General features: G+C 41.6%; 1 protein-coding gene across 1 annotated transcript in view; it reads left to right on the plus strand.

The window, feature by feature from the left end:
• Positions 1 to 27,045, plus strand: part of LOC124619244 (polyubiquitin) — a 77,879-nt gene that overhangs the window by 10,794 nt on the left and 40,040 nt on the right. The window contains exon 4 of the mRNA XM_047145489.1: positions 20,867 to 20,872. Within this exon, the coding sequence (XP_047001445.1) occupies positions 20,867 to 20,872 (6 nt within the window). The remainder of the gene's footprint in view (positions 1 to 20,866; positions 20,873 to 27,045) is intronic.

Here is a 27,045-nt window from a genome sequence, read left to right on the forward strand (position 1 = left end):
ATTTGACTAGGTAACATGATTGACTAACATTGCAAGATCACAGGTTAATGTAAGGACAAGATAAATCATTGCAATTGTGAAATGCTGGTAGATTAACAACTTGGGTAGCCGCCAGAATGTTGAATGCAAGCATGTAGACATGCATGCATTGAGTTGTACAGATGTCAGTTTGTCGATGGGAGTTCCACGCCTTTTGCATGTGGTCGGTCAATACAGGAATGGTTAAAGTTATTGGGAGATGATGCAGTAGTTACTGTGCAATGGTGTCCCTACGTGCTCGATTGATGACAAATCTGGTGATCAAGCAGGCCAAGGCAACATGTTGACACACTGCAGTGCATGTTGAGTTACAACAGCTGTGTGTGGGCGAGCATTATCCTGTTGGAAAACACCTCCTGGAATACTGTTGATGAATGGCACAATAACAGGTTGAATCACCAGTTTGACATACAATGTCGCGCTCAGGATGCACGGAATGACCACATGAGTGCTCCTACTGTCACAAGAAATTGCACCCTAGACCATAACTTCAGGTGTGGGTCCAGTGTGTCTAGCACACAGGCGGTTGGATTGAGTTCCACAACTGGCCTCCTTCCTACACATGGCCATCACTGGCACCAAGGCAGAAGCAGTTTTCATCAGAAAACAAAACAGACCACCATCCTGCCCTCCAATAAGCTCTTGCTTGACACTACTGAATGCGCAAATGGTGGTGGTTTGGGGTCAGTGGAATGCGTGCTACAGGGCGTCTGGCTCGCAACTGTCCTTGAAGTAACAGATCTGCAACAGTTTATCACTGTGGAGCCATATGCCACACACTGTGGTCTTCCATCTCAGTAATGCCACGTGACCATCTGAAGCCCAATCTCCTTGCGACAGTACATTCTCGTGACACCAGTCACAAGTATGTACAGTGGCTACATTCCTGCAGCTTTACATAGCCTTATTACAAAACCTCGTACAAACTCAGTGAGGTGTTGATAATGGCGTCTTTGTTGACTTAAAAGGCATTCTTGACTAATATCAACTCAAGACGTCCAATCTCAAAGGCAACTAAAGCTCATAATCATTACAGCATTGCTTCACAACCCTTCCTCAGGTCCCTTCAACATCACCCTAACCTGTCCTCTGCAGAACTCCAGGCTCTACATTCCCTAAAAGCTGATGACTCAATCATTATCCTCTCAGCAGACAAAGGAGTAGGTTAGTGAAGGTCTACACCAGCTGTCTGACACCTGCATGCAGTGTCTGCCATCAAGATCCCATCCCTGCGATTCAAACTGACCTGCAGTCCCTCCTTAAAACCTCAGGCCACTCACAAGGACTAACACCTCAACCCATAGCACTTCTCACCCCCCTCAAACCACTCACCCCCACCTTTCACCTTCTTCCTAAGGCTAAATTTACACTGCCCGCGATGGCGAGCCGAGCGGAGTGATGATGCACTGAAATCGCGTGACAACGGGGAGGCTTGGTTTAACAGTGGCAACAGAGCGGTGCGCATTTAGACTGCAGGCTGGGCCGAGCAATGTGATGCGGTGTGATGTGATGACTCCGCTGTAGTCGCAACCGACTTTGTGTTTCGCACAAATGTTTGGAGCAATGGCTTGTTTACACTTGCGTCTGGAGTAGTTGCTTGCTTGCGATGGACGTCGAAAGACTAACAATGTGCGTGAACGCCCTGTGTTGTGGGACCAGAAAAATAAATATTACCACAATAGGGATTTTGTTCGTCAAGCATGGAAGGAAATAGCTGAAGATTGTGGAAAGTACAAAAAAGTAAAATAAACAGCTACAAGACTCCAAGAAATAAGTAACACAAACAACTTCGTTTATTTTCTAATTTTAATTGTGTATAGATACTATTACAGTATTTTGATAATGAAATGACGTTTACAATAGTTACAGTATTTGATAAATTTTGACATGAAATGTAGTTGCATTAATGACTGTTGATATAGTTTTTGAAGGCCTCTCTGACACGCCTCACTCTTCTTGAACCACTACTGTTTGCTCTGTCATTTTGGAAGCATGCTGCTAAAGCACTGTGTTCTGTTATGTCCTGGTCAGTAGACAATTGAAGGGATATGTCAGGCCCATCTTTATGGATTATTATGTTGTGCAAGACGCAGATGCACTGAATAATAATGTCTGTATGTTCTACAGAAGTTTCAATTTCCTTTTGGAGAAGACGCCACTTGCTGGCCATAATTCCAAAAGTGGGTTCCACCACCGTTCTAGCCCTCTATAGCCTCCTGTTAAATAACCTCTCTTCCTCAGCCAGTGACAGCCCAGGGAAAGGGCACATTAAGTTTTCCAGTAGTGGAAAGGCTTCATCTCCAACCAACACTAATGGGGCGTTTACTGAAGTACTTGGTAGTTCTTTCAGTGGAGGCAAGTTTTCGGTTTTGTTCAAAATATTATTGTACACGTTACTTGCTCTAAATGTGTCACCATCTGATTGCTTGCCATAGCCTCAAATGTAGACTGCTATTAATCTGCAGTTAGCATCGGCTACAGCTCGTAAAGCAAGCGAAAAATATTTTTTGTAATTGTAATACATTGTCCCAGAATGAGGGCGACATTTAACCTTAACATGCTTACCATCAATGGCCCCCACACAATTAGGAAATTTCCAGTTGGCATACATGTGTTTTGCAGCGGTTTGAAGAAGTGGTATAGTACAAGAAGGCAGATGCACAGGGCTCAGAATTTCACATATTGTGGCGCACATTTCATGCACACATTGTGCGACTGTGGTTAGACCCATCCGAAACGACTGTGACAGTGCATGGCAAGACATCCCAACCGACAAATATCTGAAAAAGAATGAAATGAGTGTAATTGAAGGATGTGTAGGACCTTGGTAGGATTTGCAGTTAATGTGCTAAGGACAAAAAATGTATTAAGTGTACAGTGTACTTAATTATTTATGAATATTTTCACGTCTGTATTTTCAGGCGAGGTACTGAAGAATAAATGGAAGAGAGAGAGAGTTAGTTAGTTAGTTAGTTTCACCCGATGAAACCAACGAAGGCCAGCTCTTCTAGACTGTCTGTAAGTTCAGAGGGTAGCGTTTCGATGCCTCCTCCCTGACCCACCCTACACACAAACCAAAACAAAGCAAAAGTTGAAGCTAATTGAGCAGCAAAAATTTCGAAATCAGAAACACAAGATGACAGTTATCATTTTGTAGTGAGTTTGCTGCCAGAAATGCGTAAACTATCGCCAGCAGCTCAGTTGAGAGCCAGGATAAAAGTTAAGCAGGTTCTTTTGGAAGAATTGGAACAACCAACCACTTCCACTGCACATTCGTTGATATCACCCTATGCACCTGAAAATCCAGTTGAAATCGCGTAAGTGCTGGAAATCCGCAAAATGAAATAGTCAATTCTGAAATTCAACCTGATCACATTGTTATTTCAAGCCACCAAGATTCTGAAAACTTTTATACTTAAGTGAGTGAACTGTGATGTATTTTATTTCTCATTGTCAACTACGTCAAAATGTATTAAAAGAAAGTTTGAATCTATCACAATTTGTAAATTTTTCATAATAAAATGATTGCTGTAAACTTAATATTGTGTACTTACCTGATGGTGACCATAACTTTCTCTTCAGGGGTAATAGCCATTCTGAAATTTGTGTTTTGCTTCTGTAATCTATTTGAAACAGGCAACACCATATAATCAAATGTCTCTGTACTCATTCTGAAATAATTCCAAAATTTATCCTCATCTTTTCTCAAGTCGATGTACAAATTATGAAATTCTCCTAAAGCCCTCCTCTCATTGTTGATTTCATGCACCCATTCACGACTGCATTGAATTCTCAGAGCACTGTTTTCTAATAAAAAAAAAATTACTGGTTCGAGGAAAAATGACTTCGTGCCGAGACTGCTCAATAACTGCTGGCCAGATCGCGCGCGCGCTGTATCGTGTGCAATGTAAACGCTCCATTGCATTGCATAGCTTTGGCCATTATGCCTCGCATCACGTCTCATCACATCACAGGCAGTGTAAATGTACGCTAAGATCCGCACAAACCCAATCATCCTTGCTGTCCTGTAGTTGCTGGCTTCAAAGCATTCACCAAACGTATATCTGCCTTAGTTGATCAACACCTGCAGCCTGAGGTACAAAGACTCCCCTCCTACATCAAAGATACCAACCATTTCCTGGACTGTCTGAAATCCGTGCCCATCCCACTCCCACCACATACCTTGCTTGCAACCTTTGGTGGCACCTCCCTCTATACCAACATCCCCCACATGCATTGTCTGTCTGCTGCTGAACATTTCCTCAGTCAGCACCCACCTTATTCCAAACCTGTGACATCCTTCCTAATCACCTTAATTGAATTTATGCTTACCAACAACCACTTCACCTTTCAGGGACAGACATACAAACAGATCAGGGGTATGGCCATGGGAACCGGGATAGCTCCTTCCTCTGCCAACCATTTCATGGGTCGTTTGGAGGAGACTTTCCTGGGATCCACAAGTCTTCAGCCCATGGCTTGGTTTAGACATCTTTACACTATTGACTCATGGTGAGGCTGACCTAAAATTTCTGGAATCTCAGAATACCTTCTCCCAGTTAAATTTCACATGGCCCTATTCCAAATCTCATGCCACTTTCCTTGATGTTGATCTCATCCTCACCAAAGGCCAGCTACACAATTCCATCCACATTAAGCCTACCAACAAACAACAGTATTTACATTTTGAAAGTTGTCGTCCTTTCCATGTCAAACGTTCCCTCCCTTATAGTCTTGGCATCTGTGGCAAATGTATTTGTTTGGATGCAGACTCTTAACAGCAATGCACCACCATTCTCACCTCGGCCTTCACTCCATGTAGTTACCTCACCAGCCTATTTAAAACGCAGATTTCCCAGGTGATGACATCCAATCCTGGTACTGCTGCTCCAAAAATCAGCTTTTGAGCACACCATTGGTGACTCAGTGTTATCCTGGTCTGCATTTTGTTAATAAGCTACTTTGACAGGGCCATGACGTCCTAAAATCATGCCCTGAAATGAGATCCATTCTGTGTGAAATTTTGCCCACCACACCTAGAATAGCTTTCTGGCACATTCCCAATCTCTGCAATATTCTTGTAAGACCCTATGCTCCTTCTGCAGCCATCTCCCTACCCTATGGCTCCTACCCCCATAATGATCCCCACTGCAAGACTTGCCCTATGCACCCTCCTACCACCATCTATTCCAGCCCTGTAAGTGGCAAAACATATGCAATCAAAAGGAGAGCCACCTGTTATGTAAACACTGTTCAGCTTTCTACATCGGCATGACTATCACCAAATTATCAATTACGATGAATGGGCACAGGCAGAGAATGTATACTGGCAACTCGCAATATCCTGTTGCAGAGCATGCTCTACAATATGACATTCGTGACGGCGGCTCCAGTTTCACCACATACATCTTCTGGATTTTTCTCCCAGACACCAGATTCTCAGAACTCGGCAGGTGGGAACTAGCACTACAACATGTCCTTAGTTTTTGCCACCTGCCTGGCCTTAATTTACTTTAATTTCATCTGTCTCAACATTTCTTCACTATAACTACTTTTTGCTTCACTCCATTTTAGTTTTCTATATTTTTCATTGTCTTTCCTCTCTCTTTTTCACCACCCCCCTCCCACCTGTGTTACATACAATGCACTTAGCTTTCCCCTTTTATTAACTCATGCATTATGTTTAAGCAGTAATCTGTCTGCATATAACCCTGTCTTCCACCATTAAGCTCTCAGATTTTCAAATCTCCTCAGATGCAGTCCCCAACAATCAGTCTTTCCATCTCATCCCGTACAGTAAGTCTCCCCTGATCCGCGGTTCTGTGTGACCTTCCCAAAACCTACCCCTTTTCCTAGACCTCTCCAGTCCTTTTTCTCCACCCCTCTTCCTTCCCCTTCATCCCTTCTGCCTGAAGGAGGAGCCACTGGCTCTAAAAGCTTGCCAATTACAAGCATTTTTTGTGTGTGTGTTCTGCTGCTGCTTGGTGAGTAGACTTTTTATCTATCCAATTAAATCGAGATGGTATAGTTACATTGAAGTCTTCATTAACGAGTCTTGTGTACCAACATTTGAGCATGCAAACTTCTATTGAAGTACCCAACACAGAGCAAGCAGTAATGTAGTGTCTGATGCAATAACTAGATTCAGTATTGCAGTACTCTATATACAGCCTAAAAAGTTATACAAGGGGCGTTTGAAAAGTCCATGCAAAAATAAAAATTACTTACTTGTTTGGGGTAATCCTTTTTTATTTTTCAACATAGACTCTTTTTAGACTTATACAATTCGTCCAACATTGTTCTAATTTATTGATCCCTTCCGAATAATAGGAATTGTCCAGGTCTGCAAAATAGCTATCAGTTGCAGCAATCACGTTGAATAAAATCTTTGTTCCATCAGCCATTTCTTCAAATTGGGGAACAAAAAGCAGTCCGAGGGAGCCAAGTCTGGAGAATAGGGGGCATGTGAAACAAGTTGGAATCCTATTTCCATTAAGGCAGACAGTGTTTGTTGGTAATGAGGATCACCCTGTGGCTAAACATGCCTTGGTGCACGGCCAGCACATCTTGGCACAGTGTTACACCATTGGGATTATCTGGATATTTCCCACTGACACCAACCTGTCAGAACTCCGGAGGTGGGAACTTGCCCTTTAATATATTCTCTCTGCCCGTTACCCACCAGGCCTCAACCTCCGCTAATTTCAAGTTGCCGCCACTCGTACCTCACCTGTCATTCAACAACATCTTTGCCTCCCACTTCCGCCTCGACTGACAATCTCTGCCCAACCTCTTTGCATTTACATATGTCTGCCTGTGTCTGTATATGTGCGGATGGATATGTGTGTGTGTGTGAGTGTATACTTGTCCTTTTTTCCCCCTACAGTAAGTTTTTCCGCTCCCGGGATTGGAATGACTCCTTACCCTCTCCCTTAAAACCCACATCCTTTCGCCTCCCCTCTCCTTCCCTCTTTCCTGATGAAGCAACCTTGGGTTGCGAAAGCTTGAAATTTGTATGTGTGTTTGTATGTTTTTTATTGTCTCTATCAACGTACCAATGCTTTCGTTTGGTAAGTTACAGCATCTTTGTTTTTAGATATATTTTTACCACGTGAAATGTTTCCCTCTATTATATTCAAAAATATATAAATTCAATCTTTGTGTCAATAGAGTGTATGCGATATGTCACAATGTTTATAGTACATCTAATGTGAAAACATTGGAGAAAATTAACAAGAGTGATAAAGAAGTTAAGAGTTATTGCGATTATGGTTGTATTCACATGACATAGTTAAGGACAGAGGGAGCAGAACATGTTTATGGCCTTTCCTTTGCTGTCACTTGAAGGGGTATGTCATGTGTGGCCTAGGAGCTATTTACACTAGCATGGTGTGCTTGTAGTTGGACTTTCAGTACAATTTGGGAAGAGTGTTTGATAGAGTGTTACCATAAATGGTTGTGTTGATCTTTATTTTGAGAATCAATTATTAACAAACTTCTGTGAACTGATTAGATATGGGAATTCGTTTAGATTATTGAATCAGTCCACTGACAAAGAATTAAACGGTGCCTGTGTATGTTCTGGTTTCTCCAACTGCGCTACTATTTTGATTCATATTTAATCATCGTATATTAGCAGATCTGTAGAATGACTGTTTCAGAAAATTGGTTTTTTTGAGTTAAATAAAAGCCAATACTGAACATGAGTCTACTGTCAGGGTACATCTTTACCCTATGGCCATTCCCATTTCATTTATTTGATGTTATATGCTGTATTTATTTGTGTTCTATTTTAATTAATTGTGTGTAATGTCACCTGACCCTTACTTAAAGAATTTCTTATAGACATGGTGCAATAGCCCACAACCAGAATCCTACTGTAGCAGATGAGCGGCTAAAAAGTTATTAAGCGGGCACAACCAGATACCTATGAGCAGATGAGTCACTAAAAATTTATTACATGATTGTGTGCTAGACCACCATTTTTTGTTGCGATAAACCAGCTGGTACACTGATGCAGTTACGTGTGGAGTTGCAATAGTGACATTGTAGACACAACCACAACAGAGCAATACCTGTGGAAAGGCCAGGCAAATGTGGTTATTGAAGAGGGGTAGCAGTATTTTGAGTAGCTGCAAGAGCATCTATCTAGGTGATGACTGATCTGGCCTGGTAGCTTCAGCATACATGACATTGCTGTGCTGGTACTGCAAATGACTGAAAGCCAGGGGTAATTACTGCTGTTATTGTTCCTGAAAACCTGCTGCTTTACTGTATGACTAAGTGATGCTAGCATCCTCTTGGGTAAAATATTCCAGAGGTAAAATAGTCCCCAGTTCAGATCCCTGGGCAGCACATACTCAGGAAGATGCTGTTATCAAGAGAAACAACTAGCAATCTATGGGTCGGAGTGTGAAATGTTAGATTCCTTAATTGGGTAGGTAAATGAGAGAATTTAAAAAGGGAAAGGGATAGGCTGAAGTTAAATATAGTGGAAATTAGTGAAATTTGTTGGCAGGATTAACAGGATTTTTGGTCGGTGAGTACAGTAATAAAATATGGGTAATGCAGAAGTAGGTCTAGGAAAATAGGAATATAACATACTGAAGGCATTATTGTAGCCAAGATAGACATGATGCCAACACTCAAGTCAGTAATACGGGTTTATATGCCAACTAGCTCTGCAGATGATGAAGAGATAGAGAGAATGTATGAGACAAAGAAAATTATTCAGATAATTAAAGGAGAGGAAAATTTAATTGTGATAGGGACTAGAATTCAATAATAGGAAAAGGAAGGGAAGGAAAATAGTGGGAGAATGTGGACTGGAAGAGATCTGGAGATGATTATTTAATGGTAAGACACAGATTTCATAACCAGATCTTAAATTGTAAGACATTTCCAGAGGCAGATACAGATTGACTGGTTATGAACTGCAGATTAAAATTGCAAAAAGGTAGGGAATTAAGGAGCTGGGACTTGAAAGGATCAGGGGTTGTAAGGAGTTTGAGAGAGAGCATTAGGCCATAATTGACTGTATCAGGGGAGATGAATATGGTGTAAGATAAATGGAATGAATGAGTAGCCTTGAGAGGTGAAATGATTAAGGCAGCCGAGTGTGAAATAAGTAAAAAGGCAAGGCCGGGATATCACTGGACATGTTGATTTAACTGATGAAAGGAGAAAACGTAAAAATTTAGCAAATGAAGCAGGCAGATCGGAATAAAGATGTCTAAAAAATGAGATTGACTGAAAGTGCAGAACAGTTAAGTAGGTATGGTTACAGGGCAAAAGCAAGGCTGTAGAAACATGTGTAACTAGGGGAAAGACAAACACTACCTATAGGAAAAATTAAGAGGCCTTTTGAGAAAAGAGAAGCAGTTTGTGAATATCAAGAACTCAGGTGGTATACCATTAATCAGCAAAGAAGGGAAAGTTGAAAGGTAGAAGGAATACATACACAGGCTTCACAAGGTGAAGGAACATGAAGAAAGTGTTATAGAATAAGAAAAAGAAGTAGATGAAGACAACATAGGAGAAGAATTTGAAAAAGCACTGAAGGACCTAAGTTGAAACAAGGCCCCTGGAATAGACAACATTCTCTCAGAACTAATGATTTCCCTGGGAGAGCCAGTCATGAGAAAATTATTTCACCTGATGTGCTACATATGTGAGACAGGTGAAATACCCTTTCACTCCAAGATGAATGTAATTATTCCAATTCCAGGTGCCCATAGGTGTGAATATTACTAAACTATCAGTATAATAAGTTATGACTTCAAATACTGACATGAATTATTTAGAGGAAAAAGGTAGATACCAACTTCAGGGAAGATCAGTTTGGAAAAACAGAGAAATGTGGGAATGAGCAAGGCAATACCAGCCCTACAATTTACCTTAGAAGATAGGTTACAGAAGAGCAAACCTATGTTTATAGCATTTTTAGACATTGGCGAAGCTTTAGACAGTGTTGACTGGAATACAGTCTTTAAAATAGTGAAGGTTGCAGGGTTAAAATAATACCATTTATTACCAGTTATATGTCATTCACCAGCCATGGCTGGACAGACTGCATCAAGCTTACAATAATGTTACTACAATAAAATGAGTACAATATTGCAATTTAAACTATAATATTGAAATGGATACTATTAAATAAAGTTAAGAACTAAATTACAACATTATTTACAGTAAAAAGACGTTCAGTATTAGAACACATTGTAGTAAAATGATAGAGTTGATGCTGTCTTCATTAGTACTGAGTTACAGCTCAGCTATCACCAGACAAGCATTCTTCAGTACCACACAAAGGTTGCTCTTTTAATGTACACAAAGTTTTAGTTCTAAATTATTCTATTGGTAATGACAGAATATTCATAATTTGAGCATTAAAGAATTTTAGAGCCACCATTGGGAAGCTTTTCTGTGCCTTAGTTAACCAACATCTTGGCCTGTCGATACTGTCTTTATAACAAGTGCTGTGTTGATGAACTTCATTTCTCTTTCTGTAGGTCTCATGATTGTCTTCATGAACAACACAAGTGAAAATATATTGGCTGAAAACAATCAGGATTCTTAATCTAGAAAAAACTGGTTTACAGTTGTCAGGTTTTTGCTTGAGGTAATGAGCCACATTGCTTTCTCTTGCAATCAGAGCACATTCTTGTAGACTGTAGAACAGGCCCACAGTAATGGTCCATAACTCAAATGGCATTGTTAACAGATACTGTTCTGATATGACATTTTATTTTCCTCAAGAGGTACAGAACCCATGAGAGTGTGGAACATAAATGTGTAGTGTTGCCAGGTTAATTTGGTATCAATGAAAAATCCCAGAAGCTTAACTTAACAGCAGTTGTGCCATCAGTGCTCCACTAACACTGAGGCTCCGTGTTTTGCCTACATTGATTTTCATCTTGTTGGTGATTAATGAGGCCTTGACCCCACTGAATAGGACCTCTGCTTGTTGAACAGCCTTATCTTCATTCTCCCCTTTTGACAACAAAGTTGTATCATCCACAAACTGCAAGCTGCTCCCATTGGAGCCTTTGTCATTAATCAAAATTAAGAACAACACAGGCCCTATTGCAGATCACTGTGGCACACTGTACTGTAACTTCATTTCACCTGTGTCTGCTCCTTGCACTGATACAACATGCTGTCTATTATTTAGGTAGGATTTGAGATTTTGTAGAACAGCTCTCCCAATACCATTTAATTTTAGCTTAATGAGCAGGGCCTTATGGACGATACAATTGAATGCCTTACTAAGGTCACAGAGTACCAGTGCTATTGACTCCTTGTCTTCAAAACCCTGACTTATACATGGTGAAGCGAAATTCACGTACTTGGGATTCACAGCAGGACTCCTTACATGCCAGCGATAAAAAATGTCTTTCACAAAATTTCGTCTGGTGAGTACATCCGGTAGAAAAAGAACATTAAAGAGCACACTGTCACTACAGTATCATAACTACCTCTGACAGCACATTTTAGTTGTACACTACAGTTCATGCAGTGGATAGAGTTTTGGGATAGTATGTAGGATGTCAATGGTTCAATCCTGGGTCGAGGCATATGTTTTTAATTTGGTAAATGTAGTCCAGGTTGTATGGTATCTGGTATCTTAATTGTCAACAGTGATTGCAGCAGGTCCTCTACAAAACATTTGTACTTACATACTACAATCGTAGAAACGGAAGATTGGTCAGCTTTGAAACAAGCTCTTTCCATGTGGTGGGCTTGAATTTATTCACACCACTTCATTTACTAGATGTTAAACTGTTTTCTTTGTACCCTCCTCCAGTGATACCACAGATTAGTACCAACTATTATTCTTGCCTCGTTCAGGTACATTACATTTCATTAGGGCCTTACGTTACCAGTAGGACTAGCAACACACTTTGTGAATAATGTCCAATCTCAATTACTGTTTGAATGTGTTGCCACCATGGTTCCACTAATTAAGCCTTTCAACACTGAGTCTGGTAACTGCATCCTGTTTAGTACATTTCTCAATGCATTATTATTATTATTATTATTATTGTTATTATTATTATTATTATTATTATTATTATTATTATTCTATCGATGGGATTGTGGAATCATCATGTCTGTTACCATTAGGGATACAGTGTAATTCAAAGCTTAACATTTCACAATTAGCGGTGTCAGGATGAATAATACAGAACAATGTCTGTCAGAGGGGTAATGCCGATGGATGGAACAATGCGCAGGACTGACAGTGTGTTTATACTGTATGTGCTGTCCACCAGACAGGGACTAGTTGCGAGTGAAGTAATGCACCCATGATAGATTGCAACGTACATGCGTACACGTATCGAATTTTCTCATTGTAAACCTCCAAACCAGTGTGGCAGACATATGGCATGCACAAACAATGAATATGTGGATATGTTTCTGATCCTTGGTGCTTCTGATAACCCAGCTGGTGTTGACACTCGTGAATATGCTGCTAGATATCCTAGTCGATGCCATCCAAATAAAAATGTGTTTCGTCGTCTGGAGCTGTGCCTTCGGGTGTTAGGTTCTCTCCTTCCATCATTGTGTGACAAAGGTCATCCACGGACTATCCATATTCCAGCTACTGAGGAAGCTATTCTGGAGGTCATACACCAAGAACCTCAAGAAAGTACACGGAGCATAGCAAGGCAGCTGTGTGTCTCACAATGCATGGTCATTAACATGCTGCATGAGCATGGGCTGCACCCCTATCATTATGCTTTCCTGCAGATCGCCATCAGCCAATGCAATTCTGTGAATGGTTCCAACAACAACAGGAAGCTGACGATGACTTTGTGAACACCTTAATATGGTCGGATGAAGTAGCATTCATTTGTGAGGGTGTCTTCACAATCACAATGCCCACCATTGGTGTGAGGTTAACCCGCAGGTCACCCGCAACCGTGGATATCAAGTTTGATTTGGTATCAACATCTGGGCTGGAATATTGGGCAATAGGTGTTTGGGACCCTACATGTTGCCTGACTGGTTGACTGCACGAAGGTATCATGCATTCGTCTCAAACTATCTGTCTAATGCACTGGAAGATGTTAAACTAAATTTTCGGTAGAGGATATGGTTCCAACATGATGGTGCACCTCCACACTCTGGAATTAATGTGTGATAGTATTTGGACAGAACATTTCCAGAAAATGGCTCAGGCGTGGAGATCCACTTGTATGACCACCACTTTCACATGATCTAAATCCCTGGGTTTCTTGCTGTGGGGACACCTGAACGAGCACATGCACTCCACTCCGCCTACGAATGTGGAAGAATTGGAAGGGCGTGTTCATGCTGCCTTTGTTACTGTGGACGCAGCTTTGCTGCAAAGGGTCCAGAGCTGTACGATCTAGCTGGTTGCGCAATGTTTGGACGTGCAGGGAGGTCGCTTTGAGTATCTGTTGTTCTGAGGACAACGTATTCTGTTGTGGATGTCATACGGTCGTTAATATGGACTTTATTATTGTCACTGGTTGCTAATGTACGACATCTGAGCGCTCATATTACAAGAAGTATAAATGACAAGTAGATGTTGTGTTACTGTATTGTGCTATTATCTTTAACATCTCGAAACTGATACCGATTTTGTAGTTATTCTGTCGTATTACAGGTTATTTGTTTCAGTTGTCCATTTCTTATTTGTCTAACTACGTATTTGTTATGTTCAGCACTACAAAACGTCGTAAATTTAGGATACATATGACCTAAGAAACGCTTTATATTACAACAAGAAATGTCAGAATGAAATTAGCGAATAAAAGAAAAGGCCCATTCAACGCAGGATCGAACCCTCGACCTCCTGCATGCTAACACGAAACTCTATCTATTGCACCATCTATACTGCACAATTTATCTATCCCAACAGGGATATTTACCATACATATGGTTACAGTGTTGCCAGAGTACTTCTGTTGAGTTGATTTGCCCCTCTGAAATCCGTGCTGTGTATCATAAAAGACGTTATTTCCTTCAAAATAACTTAATAGCTGATCTTTTATTATGGACTCCATCACTTTAGTTAGTACTGATGTTACAGATATAGGCATGGAACTTGATACTTCATGTAGATTACGTTTTTTTTTATAATCTGGTACTGTGCATGCTACATTGAGGAAGTCAGTGGTTGAGCAATTTCGCAGATTATAGTTTTTAATATAGTACAGGAAATGCCACAAATATCAGGGCTCCCTAATCGTTTGTAGGTTTTTTAGTATTTTTGTCTTGTTTTTCAGTTACACTTACTTCCACATTACCGTGCTGCATTTACTTCCAGATTTCACAGAAAATGCAGGATCTGAAACTTCCCGGCAGATTAAAACTGTATGCCTAACCGAGACTCGAACTTGGGACCTTTGCCTTTCGCGGGCAATTGCTCTGCCATCTTTTTTTTTTTAAATCTTATTTTGTTCTATATTGTTCGTTGGATTTGTTCGTGGCGGACGTCCGATGACACTCGTTCAGGTTGTTCGTTTATCCGTTTACTCAGTTGTCTTATTACCAGACGGTAGCTAAACCGTCTCCACCGAACACGCTGAACTACCGTGCCGGCGTCATCTGAGCTACCCAAGCACGACTCACGCCTCGTCCTCACAGCTTCACTTCTGCCAGTACCTCGTCTCCTACCTTCCAAACTTTACAGGAGAGGAGAGCTTCTGTAAAGTTTAGAAGGTATGAGACGAGGTACTGGCAGAAGTGAAGCTGTGAGGACGGGGCGTGAGTCATGCTTGGGTAGCTCAGACGGTAGAGCACTTGCCCGCGAAAGGCAAAGGTCCCGAGTTCGAGTCTCGGTCCGGCACACAGTTTTAATCTTCCAGGAAGTTTCATATCAGTGCACACTCCGCTGGAGAATGAAAATCTCATTCTGGAATGCAGGATCTGTTCCAAAGTCGGGAATTTCATCCACTGTGCTTTTCCCTATGTTTAGAAATATTCATTAAATGCACCGGGACAGCAAGCAGGTCCCTCAGTGCCTCTTCAATAAATCTGGCATTGCTTTCCTTGTTTGGCTTATCTACTTGTTTTCTGTACATCCTTCTGGCATGTAAATCATTGCAGTAGAATCTATCTTTCATGCCAGTATCTTTAGTGGCTCTGACTTAATCATTTGATGGTTTTACAATACATTACATTTTAGCTTATGTAGGAGTATACCAATTTTCTGTGTGTAAATATTGATTTGGCCATTGAATATATCTTGGGTTTTAGCCAGTAGCGAATCTAGAGGGGGCCTAAGGGGCTAAAGACCATCCCCCTCCCTCAAAAGTATCTGGGTCCACCCCTGACAAATGTCAAACCAGATATTATCCTACTTTCTTACAAGGGAACCTCCCCATCGCACCCCCCTCAGATTTAGTTATAAGTTGGCACAGTGGATAGGCCTTGAAAAACTGAACACACATCAATCGAGAAAACAGGAAGAAGTTGTGTGGAACTATGAAAAAAATAAGCAAAATATACAAATTGAGTAGTCCATGCGCACATATGCAACATAACAGGAGATTGTGACGTCAGGAGCGCCATGGTCCCGTGGTTAGCGTGAGCAGCTGAGGTACGAGAGGTTCGTAGTTCAAGTCTTCCTTCTAGTGAAAAGTTTAATTTTTTATTTTCAGACAATTATCAAAGTTCAGGCACTCACGCATAATCAATTTCGCTCTTCAGAATTCCAGGACATGTTCAGATTTGCTTGAACATATGCAGGATTTGGCGGTCTACGCACGGAAATATTTGAAAACGTTAAAAACATATGTTTTGACAGAACACAGGGAAAACTGTGCGACTGTGAAACTGTTGCATTCATTTGTTGCAGTTTATGTGACAAACTCTTATGTTTTCTTCACTTTTTTTGGGAGTGATTATCACATCCACAAGAAAACCTAAATCGGGCAAGGTAGAAGAATCTTTTTACCCATTCGCCAAGTGTACACGTTAGGTGGGTCGACAACATATTCCTGTCATGTGACGCACATGCCGTCACCAGTGTCGTATAGAATATATCAGACGTGTTTTCCCGTGGAGGAATCGGTTGACCTATGACCTTGCGATCAAATGTTTTCGATTCCCATTGGAGACGCACGTCCTTTCGTCTACTAATCGCACGGTTTTGCGGTGCGGTCGCAAAACACAGACACTAAACTTACTACAGTGAACAGAGACGTCAATGAACGAACGGACAGATCAAATGGTTCAAATGGCTCTCAGCACTATGGGACTCAACTGCTGTGGTCAGCAGTCCCCTAGAACTTAGAACTACTTAAACCTACCTAACCCAAGGACATCACACACATCCATGCCCGAGGCAGGATTCGAACCTGCGACCGTAGCAGTCGCACGGTTCCGGACTGCGCGCCGAGAACCGCGAGACCACCGCGGTCGGCACGGACAGATCAAAACTTTGCGAAAATAAAGAAAGAAAAATTTTTCACTCGAGGGAAGACTTGAACCAAGGACCTCTCGCACCTCAGTTGCTCACGCTATCCATTTTTTTTTACCATTTTGTTCGTTGTTGATTGTTGTGTTTGGTTTTTGCGGACATCACATGACAACCGTTCAAGTTCGTTTATTGATTCTTCCACTCAGTTTTTTTTATTACAGAGGCCAACCGGCTCTCTGACTGAACACGCTGAGCTACCGTGCCGGCTATCCATGGGACCACGGTGCTTCTGAGCTCATAATTTGCTGTGATGTTGCCTGTGTTGCACATGGACTACTCAGTTTGTATATTTTGGTTATTTTTTTCATAGTTCCACACAACTTCTTCCTGTTTTCTCGATTGAACTGTGTTCAATTTTTCAAGGCCTATCCACTGTGCCAACTTATAGCTAAATCTGAGGGTGGTGCGATGGGAAGGTTCCCTTGTTACTACTCTACCACATACAGCACAATCTTTCATCATTTACCGTTGGTAAATCTACTTGAAGTAACAACAGTTTGTTTTCCAAGTTTAATTTGCTATAAGAACGTGTTCACGTGACGAGTTTTTAATCCGTACGCGGACTTATTCGAGATGCAGCCACTCCCATGCCTCGCTACCACTGCCACCCGTCCGCTTGCGCCGGGATCGCGTGTGGTACTTCGGGTAAGAGCGCGGTTTGCGCGGGCGCGCGCCAAGCTGCTGTACATAGGGGCTTTGATGTAGGGTTTGCCCAATCGAAAACAATAGAATGCGCCATTCAGGTGTTTTTTTTTATTGTTATCGCGGCGTGATTTTGTCAAATTGTGAAAAAAATGACATCGAAACGTACAAAAGTTTTTTCTAAAATCGAGTGAAAATGAATCAATATTACCAGGAACCAATATCACCGACTTATCATTGTTGACTCAAAGTTCATCAGACACATCCTTCTGATTATACTGTATATGTTTATTGATCTGTTGGTCGGGGTTGTGTGGGTGGCAATGGACAGACCCTCGGCGCTCGATCCTCTCTGCCTGCCTCACAAGGGACAGCGAGAAGTAATATTTAACGTAAATACACAATGCAGTACAGGAAAGGTAGCTATATTTGCACCTGCACTCTTCATCATACAACAACACCACTCTCAGTCAAATTACAGATGGACATAAAAAAGTTTAGTTTCTGATTCTAATAATGAGTCGAATTTGTTGTTGAGGGAAACTATGAAAGTTATTATCGTACTCGCATTAAATACACAATATCATGTCAATCACAATATTTACAAAAAGTGTTTTTGTTTCAGAAAATGGCTATTAGATTTCTTTTGTTGAGGGAAACTATGAAAGTTATTATCGTACTCGCATTAAATACACAATATCATGTCAATCACAATATTTACAAAAAGTGTTTTTGTTTCAGAAAATGGCTATTAGATTTCCGCAGTTTCTACGAAATGTTTTCACATGAAATACTTCGTGTTGAACTGTGAATTCCTCGGTTTATGGCACAGCGTGAAAAATACGACTCTCCAACCGGCGTGGGTGAAAGTGTAAATTATCTCTTTGCATTGACAGGAGGATACAGAATACAGAGATCACTGCAAAACCTGCTTTCTTCTACAGTTGTTGCGCTCCTCTTTTCGATTGTTGTTGCGAATGAAAAGGAATTTCACGACTTGCTGTTCAAAGCTGTGTTAAGAAGTAAGTGACTCGGATTTATTTTTTCTTTGTATAGGACACATCAGCAAACAAGAGTTGATTTTGTACAATAATTTCATTTATTCTGAAAACATTATGAAAATTCGCGCTAATTGTTTATATGAAACTTCGTAACAATGTCGTTAGCACAGAGCAAAGCTGTCGATTTTATAGTAGCCCGTCAATTAGTCTTCTTTACTTGCTCTTGGTGCACTCTAAAATTATCTTCGAGAGTTTGAGCTACGGTATATTCTTCTTTAACGTTAGATAGACTTTATTTTCTTTAAACCGCGACCGTCGTATGGTAGTTATTAGCGAAACACTGTTATGTAGCAATGGCTACATGACACGTACCATCTACTGATATTCAGTACGTGTGTAGCGGAATGACATTATCTAATAACTAATTAATACTTATGTAATCACTGGAATGACGAGAGCAGACAGTTATATACTCTTAATTTCGTGAACAAATTTAATAGGGACATACGAAAATAGCAGAATTTTCAGCTGTGTATCGGGACTAAACTAGCATTCTATTCGCAGATTCCCTAGAGAACACTTGCGTTCACTCGCTCAGAGCAGCATCTCCATTTGCACTTATGTAAGTGTGGTCATAGTAACGAAGTATTCAGACACAAGTTGTCAGCTATTTACATAAAAAGAATTATTGAAAGCGCCTACAATTTTGGGGCTAATTGTAATCAGTTCGTTTTTATGTTTAAGGAAGTTTTCTCTCTTTCTTTATTCATTTTAAGTGTCTTAGTTTTTTATCATCTTCCAAATGATTCTTTTCTCTTTTTAATAAATAGCAATCCTTTTGATTCTCAGCAGATTTTGCTTACAATTTTATGTAATGTGATTTAATTCTGTAATCAATTAATTTGCTTAATGCTTAATTTGCCCATTTTCATTCTGTTATACTTACCACAGGCAACTTTCCTATTTTTTTTTTTTTTTTTTTTTTTTTGCCAGCAGCTTTTTTCAAAATAGCCTATGATCATGTTACAGTGTACGCTATATTTGCCATTTACACCAGGTGTGTGGTGATATTTACGTCGGGGCTCTCTGAAATAGGGGCGTAGAAATGAAGTAAAAAATGTTTTAATATAATTGCTTTTTATTTAGAACACAGTTACATGGAGCTTGATGCGGCAGAAATAGTTAGTTGGTACACCATATTTTTCGGAAGCTTTCACCTTCTTCAGCAAGACTTATTTTCCCTTTTACGTATTTATAAAACTCCACGCAAGTCAGTTTGTAGTTACACTGGCACCGTAAGATTGATTCCACTGTTCCTGGCAGCAATCAATTTTTTTCATCTGTCCTCTTAGTCGGCATCAGCGAGAATACTCTTTCCACAGTGGCGTTGTGTTGGAAATAGAAAACAAAGAGTCACATCGTTTTATCAATTGACTTTTGCGTTCAGGTATTTTCTCCTATGATGGCGCTAGATCTAGAAGGTGCTTGCATTGTCGATATAGTATGCGCGACATGCAACGTCATCCGTGAGGTGACCTTGTCAACATAAATAAAACTAATTGAGCCTGCATTTACATGTTGTTCTAACACCTGGCGTTACTTCAATACTTGAGCCACGCTTGTAAAAGTATTTTGCAAAATCAGGGCAAAATTCGGTCTTGCAGGGACGAGAAGGTCCATAACGGTGACGGTCCCGATATATCATGGCAATCCTAGTCAGAGCTCATTGTCTACACTGTGTGCGTAACGTGAGTCGGGAGACCACCCGATCCTCAAACTGATCTTACGTCCAAATGGTAGATTACCGGGCATGGGTTCCTCACCAAAACTTCATCTACTAAGTCTGCTCTACAATCCCTAGAAGCCTGTAATAGGAATTTTGAATCACCCTGTATGTTATGCAGGAAGAGGTTACAAAATTAGTATTCTACATACACGATGTTTATGTTCCCACATTGTGGTGTTGTAATGCACTGTCTTGAGGACCAAGTAGAAGAGGATAAATTTTCGCATACTTGTGTTTTCCTTTTCAGTGTGAGGGTGAAGTAACACAGTTATTAAAAAGTTTGACTGTCCTTTCGAGAAAGTTGATGTAATCATCAGTTTCTGAGTGTAATACCGTATTTCTTTCGGAGGTTTTCATGGATATATTTCTCTCACAGCTTCTGTCATTTCCTAACCAACATCTTGTTTTCTTCTTCTCCTGTTACACAGTGATAAAGTCAATCCAAGAAACGTTTTGTCTGGTAGCCCTTCCCACAAAAAAATACTTTACGACACGGACAGCGTCTGCTTCAAAAATGAGGTTAAGTTGTCAAACTATGCTGCCATATGTACGTCCTTGTTGGACAAACGTGGATAGTAAAGAGCGAATTTGACCAAATGTACGGGTTGCTTTAGTAATTCTGCCCGCTCCGTTTACGTAAAAAGCGCAAATCTTGTGGTTTCGGTCCCTACGAAGCGATACATGGGGCGCTGTAGTATATTTCTAGATTTTTTACTTAATACTGGTTTTTGAAACTTCGTAAGTAGGCTTTTGCGATATCTTTGGCTTCTGTCAATTGAGGATGTTTTCAACAAGTCAAAATTTACTAAAGACATTGTCAGGAAACACATTTTATTGATTTAGTTGAACAGTATGCATTGCCAGTGTCTTACAAAATTATATTTCACAAATGAACTCTAGATAAATAATAAAATGGTGGAAATGTTTTTTAAGAGAGTTCAGTTGCAAGTAAAAAATATATAATAATCATGATTTTTTTCCAAAACTGAATATTAACCGATTAATTATTTTTTAACTGTACTGTTCTATTTTATTTTAACCTACTGAACAAATAATTTAATAAATTGATTCGTTAAGGTACTCTACTTCATTATTTTCATTCTCATGTTCATCTCAACACACTAGTCTAGGGGCTTCCGAGACAACTCTCAGGCTTCTTCTGATGTGTAGGTTCCCGACTTGATAGACCAAAAGTGTCCTGTATCGAACTGTTCGTCTAACCTTGCTACCTCAAATTGGCCTACAAAAACTACGGTACAGCGCATGCGCGTCGAGCGAGTTTTTCAACATTGTCGCGCTCTCTTCGCACAAACCATTAGTTCTAGAGCAAAAATGAATAGGACCTTTTTCGTAGGAAATTTAATATAGTTTAATTTTGTACTGCGTCACCTCTTCGTTGGAGGGTGCGGTTTTTGACTTATTCAAGAAAAACGTACAAAAGTGATATTAAATGTGTTCTATCTCGGAAACTATTCGGAATGGGCATACGCCCAGATGAAGTTTTTTGTTCAGAATCACTAACACTATCACCTCTCAAAGCATATAACTTTACTCCTGACACACCCTGTATATTAAATAGGCAAATAGCAAGGTTTCACAAAATCGAAATATTGCAATTGATGTCTCATTCAGAAATACACGAATACCTATAACTCATTTTTGCAAAGTTTGTAGTTAATTGAGTCTTACGAAAACTGTCCCCATTTCTCATTGTCTGCACCTACAGGGACATACATGCAAGCCACCACAAGGTGCATGGCGGAGGTTGTAAATTGTATGTGGAGGATACAGTCATACGAAATGCAAGGTAAAGTACATCATACATCAACTACGAAAAATTCAAGGGAACAAGAGCCCTACCTAGCTCCAGAATAGGTATACTAAAAAATTTAAACTAAAACCTCGACATAATATTGCCTCATCCTGTTTAAAAGTTTATTAGTGCGTCTAGTTGTTTCATGAATAACTTACCCCATCGACTTGTTGTTGACTTCACGGTGTTGTCTTGGCTTGCTTCCGTTATCAAGCGCGTCAGAAATGCCTCTCTGGTGTCGTAGCCTTTCGTAATACCAAACTGATCGTCATCTAACAGATCTTCAATTTTCTTTTCCATTCTTCTGTACATTATTCATGACAGTAACTGGGAGGCATGAGCTGATAAGCTGATTTTGCCAAAGTACGCACCTGCATGCTATCTTCGGGATTGTGTGGATGAAATTTTTTCCCGAGCCTGATGTTATGTCTCCAGCCTCATAGATTCAACTAATCAACTTGGATAGCTATTTAGTGACACTTCTGGAGGGTAAACTTTTTATTCATTACAGAGTTCTACACACTTTTGGATCTGATTGTCTACGATTCCGATAAAGCGACGATGTAACTCTAGCATAACTTGGATACCCCCAATGAAAAATACTATGCCTTTATCAGTTGCTGCAAAATTTATGATTGTTTATTTTTCACTTTGTACAGGGGAACAGCAACACGTTTGCGCTGACCTAAATTGCGTAAGTGTTGGGGATGCAGAATTTTGTGCACTAACTGCCCTCTTGATTTATGTCCCATATTCATGTCGGGCGATCTGGGTGGCCAAACATGTGGATGCGAAACTTCGCAGAACTCCTAAAACGGAGCCTTCAAATCATTTTCTACCGATTGCCATTACCCGCTAATGTTGGGTACAGACGCGGCGAGTTAAAAAACCTTAACGAATATAAATGATACAAACTTACGTAAGTCAGTGTACTGCGGTATCGAGATATTATGTTTGGGTCACAAACGTGTGGAGTGAAACATCCACCTGCACAATACCTTGCCTGTGCAAAACTGTCTGGCTGGAGGAGCGGCGGCGTGGTGCATGCGATTGTAGAATGTCGGCGGCTTCTCATTGTTCTCAATGCCCGTCCCCCCCCCCCCCCCCCCCCCCCACCCCTCGTAGCTGAGTGGTCAGCGCGACTGAATGTCATACCTAACGGCCCGGGTTCGATTCCCGGCTGTGTCGGAGATTTTCTCCATTCAGGGACTGGGTGTTGAGTTGTCCTTGTCATGAACATTTCATCCCCATCGACACGCAAGTCGCCGAAGTGGCTTCAACTCGAAAGACTTGCACCAGGTGAACGGTCTACCCGCCGGGAGGCCATAGCCATTCGGTATTTCCATTTCCATTGTTCTCAGTAAACAAGAACGGAAAAATGTGTGTATAGGTGAGCGTCTAACCAAGCTAGTCACTGGCTGTTAAATGTAAAACGAATGAAACTATCTACACGCCTGTTCTCATTTAGTGAAATTTAACTAAGATTTATCAATATCTGTTTACTTACAAGAAGTAGAATGTCTCCAGACGGAAAACAAAGATACGGCTTTCCCTCAAACAGTTGTATACCTTTCTCCCCCTCCACCAGGATGCTCCCGAATGCCCTCAAAACTAGGACAAATCCGAGAAACATGAACATCTGGTAGCCCTACACTGAAGGAACAAGTGGTTCAAATGGCTCTGAGCACTATGGGACTTAACATCTGTGGTCATCAGTCCCCTAGAACTTAGAACTACTTAAACCTAACTAACCTAAGGACATCACACACATCCATGCCCGAGGCAGGATTCGAACCTGCGACCGTAGCGGTCACGCGGTTCCAGACTGAAGCGCCTAGAACCGCACGGTCACACCGGCCGGCCCTGAAGGGACAAAATCATGAGAGACCTCTTAATAACTTGTCGTACATCCTTTTGCCCGGTGAGTGCAGCAACTCGACGTGGTGTGGACTCAACATATCGTGGAAGTCACCAGCAGAAATAATGAGACATGCTGCCTCTATAGCCGTCCATAATTGCGAAAGTGTTGGCGGTGCAGCATTTTTATGGTCGAACCGCCATCTTGATTTATGTCCCGTAAATGTTCGATGGGATTCATACTGGGCGATCTGGGTGGCCAAATCAGTCGGTCGAATTGTCCAGAATGTTCTTCAAACCAATCGCGAACACTTGTGGCCCAGTGACATGTTTGGGGAACATGAAGGCACCGGCCGCGGTGGCCGAGCGGTTCTAGGCGCTTCAGCCCGGAACCACGCGGCTGCTACGGTCGCAGGTTCGAATCCTGCCTCAGGCATGGATGTGTGTGATGTCCTTAGGTTAGTTAGGTTTAAGTAGCTCTAGCTTGCAAAGTGCTTTTTTGACAGCCTGGATCCATGGCTTCCTGTGATGTGCGCTACACTCTTAGCTCTACCATTTACTATACCGGCTAAAACACGGACTCATCTGACTATAGTACGGGTTCCATTCGTCTAGGGTCCAACGGAAATGGTCACGAGCCCAGGAGAGGTGCTGCTGGTAGCAAAGCCACTTCCGTCAATCGTCGTCCATTAACGCCAAATTTCGCCGCACTGTCCTCACGGAAGCATTCGTCTTACGTTGCACGTTGATTTTTGCGCTCTCAGTCGTGAAGTGAAGGCCGTCGGTCACTGCGTTGTCCATGGTGAGAGCTAATTCTTGAAATTTGGTATTCTCGGCTCACTCTTGACACTGTGGATCTATGAGTATTGAGTCTCCTAACAATTTCTGAAATGGAATGACCCATGCACCTAGTTCCAACTGCCATTCCGCGTTCGAAGTCCGCGTTCGTAATCACGTCGGACACCTTTTCACATGAATAACTTGAGTAAAAATGACAGCTACGCGAATGCACTATCCTTTTGTACCTTGTGTACGCAATACTACTGCATCTGCATACGTGCATATCGCTGTCTCATGACTTTCCCCCCTCAGTGTTTGGCTGGTTAATCGTCAATAGTTTTCACGACATTGCCGATTTTGTACGAAAGCGCTAATTTTTCTGTTTCAGAAAAATCATGCATTTATAGAATGTGTCCGTATGTGGGTGTTATGTTGACGAATTGCGCAACGGATTGATCTGACAAGTACCCTTTGGCTCCTGCAAGAAGCAATTTCCACCCCACACTACTACAGAAGTCAGACAGACGCTCCTAACGTGCCAAAAAGAAATGCCTGAAAAACTTTCAGCAATAAGTATCTTCTGGAGTCGTCCGCTGTAAGGAAAAGACACAAAAATATTCTATTTTCTTACGTAACTGTTGGGATACTTGGGTACTGGCGTATTGCTAGTTAGTGTAAGAAAAACATTAAACAAACGAAAAATATTATTTATTGAAAAATCTGAGAAAATCAAGTGAAGCTTTTATTTATAAACTGATGCACAAATTTCCGGGTTCTTTTCGGAATAGGAGGTTACCTCTTATGGATAGGAATCCTGTTAATGAAATTTATATACAAAGTGTGGGAAAGCTCTTTTATCCCTTTTCTTTAAGAATGTTAGTTACTCGGCAGATTGGCTGAGAGCTGCGCCTACTCAACTTGTATAATTATCCGATTGAATTTTTCTAAGTACGGTCGAGGCTGACGCATGAGAAATGTAATGGAGTGACGTGAATGAAGTATGTTATTTCTAATGGAGGAAAGATGGGGCTCGCCTACGCTGTAGTGCACAATACCGTGAACTGCGACGACTGCTGCCAGTGTCGTTTGCCACTGAAAAATAACAAAACTATCTCTTTCTATCTGGATTGACCTTCGCCAATCGAACTCTCACTACGCCTTGATGAGGTCAGGGACTCCTATCTGCCCCTAGTCTAACTATTGGCGTGGTACACCGGTCAGATAACCAGTCCACCATGATGCCACTCAATGTTCACTCGCAGGCGCTAACTAATACCCTGTCTGTGTTCACACCACACATTAAGTGTCATGGCCAACACAGGGAACAAACGCTTTATCCCGAGCGACTCAATATAGAGTATCACAACGATTTGCTAGCGCCAGAGGTGCTCTCTCAGTGCAGTACTGAGGAGAGACTTTGTTCCTCGCTCTCTGCGTACACGCATGAGCGCACTCACTCCTGCTATGTGTTCCCACTTCGACAGCGTCACAGGAACGACCCCTCTCCATGCAAAAAGCGAAAGGATATACCATCCTCTGTCTTTCCCACACTCCTCCGGCTCATTGCATCAGAAATAGTCCACCAATCAGCGTTACTCTTACAAACGGGAGAATGGCTAAACCGATCAATCGGGAAATACACTACTGGCCATTAAAATTGCTACACCACAAAAATTACGTGCTACAGACGCGAAATTTAACCGACAGGAAGAAGATGCTGTGATATGCAAATGATTAGCTTTTCAGAGCATTCACGCAAGGTTGGAGCCGGTGGCGACACCTACAACGTGCTGACATGAGGAACATTTCCAACCGATTTCTCATACACAAACAGCAGTTGACCGGCTTTGCCTGGTGAAACGTTGTTGTGATGCCTCGTGTAAGGAGGAGAAATGCGTACCATCACGTTTCCGGCTTTGATAAAGGTCGGATTGTAGCCTATTGCGATTGCGGTTTATCGTATCGCGACATTGCTGCTCGCATTGGTCTCGATTCAGTGACTTTTAGCAGAATATGGAATCGGTGGTTTCAAGAGGGTAATACGGAACGCCGTGCTAGATCCCAACGGCCTCGTATCACTAGCAGTCGAGATGACAGGCATCTTATCCGCATGGCTGTAATGGATAGTGCAGCCACGTCTCGATCCCTGAGTCAACAGATGGGGACGTTTGCAAGACAACAAACATCTGCACGAACAGTTTGATGACGTTTGCAGCAGCATGGACTATCAGCTCGGAGACCATGGCTGCGGTTACCCTTGGCGCTGAATCACAGACAGGAGCACCTGCGATGGTGTACTCAATGAAGAACCTGGGTGCACGAATGGCAAAACGTCAGCTTTTTGGATGAATCCAGGGTCTGTTTACAGCATCATGATGGTCGCATCTGTGTTTGGCGACATCGCGGTGAACGCACATTGGAAGTGTGTATTTGTGATCGCCATACTGGTGTATCACCCGGCGTGATGGTATGGGGTGCCATTGGTTACACGTCTCGGTCACCTCTTGTTCGCATTGACGGCACTTTGAACAGTGGACGTTACATTTCAGATGTGTTACGACCCGTGGCTCTACCCTTCTTTCAATCCCTGTGAAACCCTACATTTAGCAGGATAATGCACGACCGCATTTTGCAGGTCCTGTACGGGTCTTTCTGGATACAGAAAATGTTC

Source organism: Schistocerca americana, chromosome 6 (genome assembly GCF_021461395.2).
Source record: "Schistocerca americana isolate TAMUIC-IGC-003095 chromosome 6, iqSchAmer2.1, whole genome shotgun sequence".
Classification (NCBI taxonomy): domain Eukaryota; kingdom Metazoa; phylum Arthropoda; class Insecta; order Orthoptera; family Acrididae; genus Schistocerca; species Schistocerca americana.